This window comes from Podarcis cretensis (assembly GCF_951804945.1).
Source record: "Podarcis cretensis genome assembly, chromosome: 3".
Taxonomy (NCBI): domain Eukaryota; kingdom Metazoa; phylum Chordata; class Lepidosauria; order Squamata; family Lacertidae; genus Podarcis; species Podarcis cretensis.
In genome coordinates this window covers 649,014-658,606 of record NC_137172.1, presented here as the reverse complement: position 1 = coordinate 658,606, position 9,593 = coordinate 649,014, and the positions used below count along the sequence as shown (strand labels likewise).

Sequence of the window (9,593 nt, the reverse complement as noted above, 5' to 3'; positions counted from 1 at the left end):
CTGGAAGGTGTGCAGAGGAGGGCAGCTAAGATGATGAAGGGTGTGGACACCAAGCCGTATGAGGAATGGTTGATGAAACTTGAGTTATGTTTAACCTGGAAAAGAGGAGACTGAGAGGAGATATGAGAGCCATCTTCAAATATCTTAAAGGTAAAGGTAAAGGGACCCCTGAACGTTAGGTCCAGTCGTGACTGACTCTGGGGTTGCTCATTTCGCTTTATTGGCCAAGGGAGCCGGCATACAGCTTCCGGGTCATGTGGCCAGCAGGACTAAGCCGCTTCTGGCGAACCAGAGCAGCGCACGGAAACGCCGTTTCCCTTCCCGCCAGAGCGGTACCTATTTATCTACTTGCACTTTGATGTGCTTTCGAACTGCTAGGTTGGCAGGAGCAGGGACTGAGCAACGGGAGCTCACCCCGTCGCGGGGATTCGAACCGCCGACCTTCTGATTGGCAAGTCCTAGGCTCTGTGGTTTAACCCACAGCGCCACCCGCATCCCTAATATATTTTAATGGCTGTCAAGTGGGACCGAGAACAAGCTTGCTTTCTCCTGCTCTGGAGGGTAGAACTCAAACCCATGGATTCAAATGGCAATAAATGTATTTCTGACAAAAAGAATAGGAAGAACTTTATGTCAGTAAAAACTGCTGAACAGTGGAACAGACTCCCTCCGAAGGCGATGGACTCTCCTTCCTTGGAGATTTTTAAGTAGAAGTTGGACCTCCATTGGCCAAGGCGTCTTTAGTTGTGATCCCTGCATTGCTGGAGGTTGACCCTCGATGCCCCTTCCAACTGTGCTTTTAGGTTGGCTGGGAGTCAACTTTGCCACCCTGTGCAGCCTCTGCTTTTCAGTCCTCCGCTGGCCCCCCTTTCTCCCGGGGGGGGGGTGGTTCAGTCTCCTGGCGTGAGAGGCTCCCCAGGCTCCTGTGGCTGAGGTGCCTCAGCTGCTTCACCTTGCCCAGGTGCCCCCTCCTGATTCTGTGCCGGGGGGCTCAGCGAAGGGGCCTCCATCACGCCCTGGTCCTGAGCCGCCTCTGACGCAGCCGGGGACTCAGCAGTGCCTTGCTGGCCAAGAGGATCCGGGTGGCCGACGCCTTGTCCGTCAGGTCCAGGGGGTGCCCGCAGCAAGCTGCCCTCTTCTCCATTGGGGGCAGCGAGGAGGGTGGGGGTCTGGCTGTGCCAGGGCCCCTGAAGCAGCTCTGAGGGCTCCAGCAGCCCATCGTGGTTCAGGTCCTGAGTCGCCAGGATGTTGTCCACCATCAGAACTACCTGCAGGGGTCAAGGGGGGGCATTTCCATTGATTTTGTAACATTTATGCACCCCTTGACTGGAAAAATAAAACCTCAAGGAGAATAAAACCAGAAAATTATGAGTGAGAACAGAAGCCCACTAAGAGGACCTGAGGGTCTCTGCAAGGTCTCTGCTCTGCTAAGACCCCAGGAAAAGGTATTGCACAGGCAAGGCACCTCTGGTTCTGCAGCTGGCAGGTGCCCATCACGGTTGGCATGCAGTGAATTAGAACTTCTCTCTTAAAGAGTTGGAGAAGTTTCAGGAAAGGGCCACCCAAAAGATTGAGGCAATGCAGCCACTACCCTGTGAGCAAAGGATGCAGCGTTTGGAACTCTGTAATTTAGAGAGAAGGCAAGGAAGAGGCAACAGGACAGAAGTTCATAAAATTATGCCTGGAGAAAAGTTTTCCTCCCTCTCATCGCACTGGAGCTCATGAACATCCATTGAAGCTGAATGTTGGAAGCATCAGGACAGATTAAAAAAGGAACTTTTTCATGCAGCTTATAATTAAACTTTGGAACTCACTGCCACAAGGAGCAGTGATAGCTTTAGTAGAGGGTTAGACAAATTCATGGAGGGGGCTAGGAGGAGAGGGCCGCTGGATCAGGCCAATGGCCCATCTAGTCTAGCATCGTGCCCTCCCCATGGCCGACCAGATCCCCCAAGGGGAAACCAGCAAGCAAGATTTGAGCGCAAGAGGAACTCTTCCCCTCTGCAGTCTCCAGCGATGGTCCTTCGGAAGCCCAGCTGCCTCTGACCGTGGGCTCCAGACACTTTTCTGCTTGTCCAGTGTACACAGAAATGGGGGGCTGGAGAGCCTTCTTCCTTGGAGGTCTCAAAGCAGAGGTTGGATGGCCCTCTGTCCCGGATGCTTTAGCTGAGGTTCCTGCACTGGCGGGGCTGGACTAGATGACTCTAGGGGTCCCCTTCCAACTCTACAATTCTATGATTCTAAGCCAGGCTTCCTCAAACTCAGCCCTCCAGATGTTTGGAGACTACAATTCCCACCATCCCTGACCACTGGTCCTGTTAGCTAGGGATGATGGGAGTTGTAGTCCCAAAACATCTGGAGGGTCGAGTTTGCCAATGTCTAAGCAGACAAGCCCCTTCATGGATCACTGCCCTGTCGTGGCGAAGGGGCTTCAATAACTCAGAGAAGCTATGAGCTATGCCATGCAGGGTCACCAAAGATGGACAGGTCATAGTGGAGAGTTTTGACCAAACGTGATCCACCTGGAGCAGGAACCGGCAAGCCACTCCAGTATCCCTGCCAAGAAAACTCCATGGACAGATCCTGAAGCTGAGGCTCCAAGACTTTGGCCACCTCATGAGAAGAGAAGACTCCCTGGAAAAGACCCTGATGTTGGGAAAGATGGAGGGCACAAGGAGAAGGGGACAACAGAGGACGAGAGGGTGGGACAGTGTTCTCAAAGAGACCAGCCTGAGTTTGACCAAACTGCGGGAGGCAGTGGAAGACAGGAGGGCCTGGCGTGCTCTGGTCCAGGGGGTCATGAAGAGCTGGACACGACTGAACAATAAACAACAGCAACAAAGCGGATGTGCTTTGAAATCGCAGGCAGGCAGAGGCAGCCACAGCAGGGAAGGCACTCAGATTCGCAGCCTGGGCAGAGATGCCCCCTCTGCCTGGCACACCAAAGGCCAAGGAGTGAAAGCGGCACCTACCGAGTCCGGCACAGAACTGTCTCTCTGGGAGGGCATCTCGCTCAGCAGCCTCATGAACTCCAGACCGTCCAGCCGCCCGCTCTTGTCGTAGTCGTGGAGGGCGAAGAGGAGCAACAGAGCTGTAAACACCAGAGGGACGACGTGGAGGGTGAAATATTGGGGGGCTGAGCCAGAGGGCACAGGAGCCCACAGAGCCAGTGGGGTGACTCCAGCAGTGGGGCTGAAGTTTTCCTGCAGCCTGAGACTCCCACCCACTCTCTCACCTCTCCTTCCTGACCCACAGAGCCCTCCCCACCACAACACAGCCCCTATTTTCCAGGATGTCCCCAGCACTCAGACCAGAGTTGCTGGGCAGATGTTGCAGCCGCTCCACTGGGAATTCTCCTTTTTGCATTTCTTTTTTTAATTTTTATTTATTTGGTTTTTCAGATTAAAATTTCACAGTCACATATTCAACATGCAACATAAAAACAAGATTTCAAGGAATCTCCTGGACTTCCATCCTCCCCTTTGTGGGTCTGATTGTTAATCATTTCCTCCTGCATCTTTTATGATAGTCCACATATTTTACCTCTCCATTGTATCCAAAATTCACCATTAAGCTAGAAGTGATATTCCAATCCAACTAACTAACTAACTAACTAACTAACTAACTAACTAACTAACTAACTGTTTACAATGGTCTTTAAGATAAGCTATAAATTTCCCCTATTCCTTATTAAAATTTTGATTTTCCTGATTTCTGATTCTTCCGGCATTTTAGCCATTTCGGCATAATCCATCAACTTGATCTGCCATTATTCTAGCATTTCAATCCATTCTTTTGGGTTCTCACCTCTGGAGCAGCAAAGACCCAAGCTTGCTCCATCTTCCATGGTTCGGCCCTTGAGATCTTTGAAGATGGCTCTCCTATCTCCCCGGAGTCTCCTCTTTCCCAGGCCAAACACCCCACCTGTCTCAACCATTCCTCATCCGGCTGCGTTTCCAGGCCCTTGACCATCTTGGCTGCCTCCTCTGGGTGTCCAAATCAAAATTCTCCCTTCCTTCCGCTCCCTTGGGGAAAGGAGAGCAAAGCCGGCTGGGCCGTGTGGGCAGCCAGGGACTTATTTTAGGCTCTGCATAATCACAGGCTGTGCTTCACTGGGAAGATGCTGGCCATCTGCAGGGGCCACGACTCTGGAGCAACGAGGCCCCTTTCCCAGCATCCTTTGCTATGCCTTAAAAAGGGTGCTTTTAATAGTGACACCTTGTTACCTGAAGGTCTTTTTCTGTTTATTGAGTGGTTTAACTTTGTTGCAGGAATTTAGGTACAGGTTGGGGGGGGTTGCCCCTCCAGCAGATCTCATGCACATGCAGCCCACTACCAAAACCAGCACAATCAGTTTTGTGACTTTTGTGATTTGTCCCCACAAAACACTTCATCACAGTTTCTTCCTATCTATTCAAAGGGCCTTTGCTGCACTATACCAAATGTAAGAATTCACTGATAAATGTATCTATGTACTGGCTCACTGGGGAAACTTCAGAAATCCATCTAGACCTGTGACCTCAGCTACTCAGCAGCCCCTCTGCCTGAGGGATAATCCCTGGCATCCTGATACCTGAGTGCCAGACAGGTAGCCATGCCAGAAATGACAAACCCAGGTGAAGACAAAAGGGTGGGATGAACTTGGCTGGGAAACAGGGAAATGTAAATGTCTCTTTTGTTCCACTTGATGGGTGTTTGGTGGAGGGCAAGGGGAACCATGGGGCAGGGTCCAGGATGCTCAGATTAATGCCACCAGACCTCCCCTTTCATGATGTAACCGTGATGTAGTTGGGGTGTAACATGGGGATTAGCAGCTAACAAAAGTTTGGGTTCTCTCTTGTCTGGGGCTTCCATCTTGTTCCACCTGGTGGCAGGTGGGAGTCCTGTGGTGACAGTTCAATCAAGACCAAGCCGACTGGCTGCTGTTTTGCTCTGGCATTCCTGGCTGGGGTCCTTGGTTTTTGTCAGGGGCCCCCCCTTCTCTCTTCAAGATCCAAAGCACCTATTTCCCATTCGTTTCCCTGTTTGACTTCCCCTCTCCTGCGATACACAGACAGGCTCCCTGCTTCCCCTCCCCTCGCTCTGTTTACATCCTGCTTTGGAGGGCGGCACCCGAATTCGAATTACAGGGAAGGAGATTCCGACTAAACCTTAGCAAGAACTTTCTGGCTGCAAGAGCTCTTTGAGGGTGGAAGAGGGTGGACTCTCCTGGGTCAGAAGTTTTCAAGCAGAGGTTGTGTGTGTGTGATGAGTTGTGACTCCTCCATTGCAGGGGTTGGACTAGATGACCCCTGGGGTTCCCTTCCAACTCTACAGGTCTATGATTCTTCTTTTTTCCTCTTGCCAAAATCAGCTGCTGCTCCAGCTTTTGCCCCTCCCCTGCTTTTTGCTACACACACCAGTGCCTGTTCCAGTGGCGTAGCGTGGGTTGTCAGCACCCGGGGCAAGGCAAGTAATTTGCGCCCCCTAACCCGTGGATTTGCCCCCCCTAACCCATGGATTTGCCCTAACCCCAGATGTTGCGCCCGGTGCGGCCGGCCCCTCCTGCACCCCCCACGCTACGCCACTGGCCTGTTCTGAGGTTTGCTCAGCTCCCCCAGCAGAATTTGTTCATTCTTCCCCATTTCTTCCCCAAAGCATTTGTTCCCAACCCAAATAAAGGGAGCCGGACAGCAGTCACCTGCCCCAGGGGATTTCCTGAGCCCCCTCTTGGAAGAAAGCCCACACCCCAGGGTGCTCAGGGCCAGCCTTCTACCCTCCCTGCCCTGCCAGGCCCTGGCACTCAGGCCCCGAGGTGCCATCCAACGCCATCCTGGCCCTGGGACCCCATTGCAACTTACCCTGCTTCCTGCTCATGGCGCTGGCCGTGCCATCCTCTTGCCCAGCGCTCTTCAGGTACTCCTGTATCAACCTAAGGCAGGCCAAGCCACAGGTCAGCAAACCAGGGGGCAGGGGAGGGTTGTGGGGCTTGGCAAGGGCAGGGGGCAGCAGGGAGCCTCTGGGCCTGGGCAACAGGCGCAACGGTCAGGAAGGAGCCAAGGTCTGCCCATTTCAAGGACTGGCAGACTGAGGCATTTGCAGACAAAGAAGTTCGGGCAGCTCCTGTTTGCTCAGGATCAAAATGCCTGATGGGGAAACTGCGCCTTGAAGGGGTGGGAAGGGAGACCCGCAGTTCCTCATTGGGAGGGTGCGTATTCTGCACATGCTCAGAGGCCCTCTTACTATATGCCAGGGATGAACTACCTATACATGTTCAGAAGCTGCCTTATTAGATGCCTGGTTTGGGGGCTTGAGTGAGCACCAAGCCTAATTGAAAACTGACTGCTAAATGAACTAAAAAAAATATTAAAATATAATTTCAGCAAAAAACCAGAGGCATTCTTATCGGGGTTAATTAGCGAAGAATATCATAAAAAAGATGTAAATTTGTTCATGTACGCCACAATGGCAGCAAGAATCCTCCTGGCCCAAAGATGGAAACAGTGAGAACTCCCCACGCAGGAGGACTGGCAGATCAAGATGGCAGGATTTGTGGAGTTGGCAAAGTTGATGGGGAGAATCAGGAATCGACCCGATGAAAGGTTTCAAAAGGAGTGGAGCAAATTTATTTATTTTTTGAAAGAAAGTTGTAAATATTTGAAAACGTTTGTAGCTTTGTGAAATGAAGGTGCTAATTTACAAATGAGAGAGTGATTCTTAAATGTGAATATAAGATAAATAAGTGATTATGGAAATGTGATAGATGCGTTAATGTTATAGGGAAGTCAGAAAAGAGGGAGGGAAGGAGGTCAATGCTCTGTCTGAGCAAATAATAGAAGCTGTGATATGTGTAATGAAATGAAATATGGAAAACTCAATAAAAATCATGTTTTTTAAAAAAGAAAACTGAGTGCTGGGGGGGGGGGGCAGAGGCAGAGGGGAGGGGGCCCATTCTCTGCCTGGAGACTAAGCTGCCCACTTGTATTGTGAGGGGTGGACTAGAAGACCCTTGGGGTCCCTTCCAATTCTACAATTCAATATTTCTATGGTTCTATGGGGGGGGGGGGTTCCTCAACTTCAAGCCTGGGGGCCCTTTGAGGCTGAGAATGGAGTGGAAATTTGACTGGGTCAGAGGCAGAGAGACCTTGCCTCCCTCTCTGCCAGTCTCCCCCCCCCCCCCGGGGCAAAGGGGTGGGGGCAAGCGGTGTGATGGGCAAGGAACTCACCTGGCAGACTCCTGCCCCAGGTCGAGGGGGTTTGGGATGGGGGGCTCCCTGGCACTGGGGAGGGGCTCCAACCTAAAGGGCACAAAGAGAAGGTGTTGTTGGAGGGGGCACCCAGGACCTCCTCCCCAGCCCCCCACCCAGCTTCAACCCCCCCCCGCCCGTGCCTCCTTCCCCACCCCCAGTTTCCCACCTGGTACCTGTTAGTGCCCTCCTTTAGGGCCGCCCAACTGGCTGGCACCGCGAGGAGCAGCGCGGCCAGAAGCATTTCCTTCATCCTGGCACCGTTCCGGGGTTGGCACAGGAACCCGCCGTCCGCTCATGCCCTGCCAACGCGGCGGGCTGCCCGCTTCGTCGCTTCGGTGGGCACCGGGGCTTTGCCAACCAGCTGCCGAAGGTGGCGAGGGCCCACGCGGACGCGTTCCCACGGGCAGGGAAGCCGGGGAGCAACCCAGAACACGGATTCCGACGGCGGACAGACAGAACCCGTTGACACGCAGGCACGCGCCTCCCCCGGGGACGCCCCAAGATGTGAGGATGCGCGCGGCCGCGGCGGCGGCAGAATGGACTGTACCACTGCAGCGGGGAAAGGGAGATCCCCTTGCCTGCCTGTCTAATATTCTGCACGTGGGAAAGGAGGACCTGGGTCCGGGAGGAGGGGGAACTGGAGTTTCCCAGGAGATGCCACCGCCCGCCGCCTTCTTCCTCCTCGCCCTGCCCGGCTGCTGCACAGCCCCGGCCCGAGCCACGCGCAACACGAGGAATCTTCCTCCCCACGCGTGGATCGTGGGGATGAGAGGCAGACCGAGGGACCCACCAGCGACAGGCGCCGATCCCCGGCTGCTGGCGGCCGTCCTGGGCCCGCGGGGGAGGCGGGCGCTGCCAGGCGCGCCCCTGGCGCCCTCCCTCGGGAGCTGCCTGCCAGGCGCTCCGACCATTGGGCCTCGCAGCCGCTCTGGGCGCAGCCGGCTCCGACGTGGCGCTCTCCGAGGGAGGGGACTTTCCTGCGCCAAGGAACCCTCGGGAGATGATGCAAAGGCACCAGACACGCAGGCATAGAGAGAGATGGGAAGGCTCCGGGCAGTAGCTTTTATGGGAACTAGGGGTCGTAGAACTTGGAAGGCACCCAGGGGTCATCTAGTCCAACCCCCTGCCACGCAGGACGAATTCCTGCCAGGTGGACACCTGTAATAAACGGAAATCTGCCCTTATTCTCTTATGGGGGACACAAGAGCCCCTTTAGAGTCCTTTGCAGGTTCTCCATCGGTCGGAGAAAAGAGCAGAGGCCAACCAGAGAAGATGGAGAAGCAAAGCAGCTAGTAAACCTGGTCTTTGTTGAACAGTTGCAGCAGGGACCCAGAACCCAGGTGTGTCTGCCCTTATATAGACATTTTAAGTTGCCCACCTTGGAGTCCAAGATCACCCCCAGACACATCATACCTACATCGCAGCAAGGGCGGTCTACGACGGAAATCTGAGTGCGTTGTTTATCTCCTGTCTGGCAGGTTTCCTATTAATGCTCACTTGACTGGATTGCCTGGGGAGCCTGGCCAGTCTTTCGTAATGATAAATACTTAGTTCCTGAGCCAGGTCACAGGCTCACCCTATTCATACACAGACATACCCTTAAGACAGGATCTGTGAAGGAAAAGACAGCTGCTGGGAGAGATCATCAGGGGGTTTGGGCTGGGTGTTCATCAGTATGCAGATGATACCCAGCTCTACCTCTCTTTTAAATCAGAACCAGTGAAGGCGGTGAAGGTCCTGTGTGAGTGTCTGGAGGTGGTTGGAGGATGGATGGCGGCTAACAGATTGAGGTTGAATCCTGACAAGACAGAAGTACTGATTTGGAGGGACAGGGGGCGGGCAGGTGTGGGAGACTCCCTGGTCCTGAATGGGGCAACTGTGCCCCTGAAGGACCAGGTGCGCAGCCTGGGAGTCATTTTGGACTCACCGCTGTCCATGGAGGCGCAGGTCAATTCTGTGTCCAGGGCAGCTGTTTACCAGCTCCATCTGGTATGCAGGATGAGACCCTCCCTGCCCGCAGACTCTCTTGCCAGAGTGGCTCTAGTTATCTCCTGCTTGGAGTACCGCAATGCGCTCTCTGTGGGGCTACCTTTGAGGGTGACCCGGAAACTGCAATTAATCCAGAATGCGGCAGCTAGACTGGTGAATGGGAGTGACCGCTAGGACCACATAACACCGGTCCCGAGAGATCTGCATTGGCTCCCAGTACATTTCCAAGCACAATTCAAAATGTTGGTGCTGACCTTTAAAGCCCTAAACGGCCTCGGTCCAGTAGACCTGAAGGAGCGTCTCCACCCCCATCGTTCTGCCCAGACACTGAGGTCCAGAGCCGAGGGGCTTCTGATGGTTCCCTCATTGTGAGAA

The 9,593-nt window shown here is 53.8% G+C and overlaps 1 protein-coding gene across 1 annotated transcript; it reads right to left on the bottom strand.

The window, feature by feature from the left end:
• Positions 1–581: 581 nt before the first annotated feature.
• Positions 582–8,161, bottom strand: CGREF1 (cell growth regulator with EF-hand domain 1). Its single transcript, XM_079969023.1, has 5 exons — positions 7,403–8,161; positions 7,206–7,277; positions 5,841–5,911; positions 2,973–3,091; positions 582–1,268 (listed from the first exon to the last, which is right to left on the bottom strand). Exons 1-5 carry the CDS (start codon positions 7,477–7,479, stop codon positions 891–893), a joined length of 717 nt encoding a protein of 238 aa, XP_079825149.1. The 5' UTR covers positions 7,480–8,161; the 3' UTR covers positions 582–890.
• Positions 8,162–9,593: the final 1,432 nt, after the last annotated feature.

Coding starts and splice junctions, on each gene's coding strand:
- CGREF1 (XM_079969023.1), bottom strand. CDS start 7,479: ATGAAGGAAATGCTTCTGGCCGCGCTGCTCCTCGCGGTGCCAGCCAGT. Junction 5,912..7,205: donor CTGGGGCAGGAGTCTGCCAG/GTGAGTTCCTTG, acceptor GGCCTGCCTTAG/GTTGATACAGGAGTACCTGA. Junction 3,092..5,840: donor CGCCATGAGCAGGAAGCAGG/GTAAGTTGCAAT, acceptor TGGTGTTTACAG/CTCTGTTGCTCCTCTTCGCC.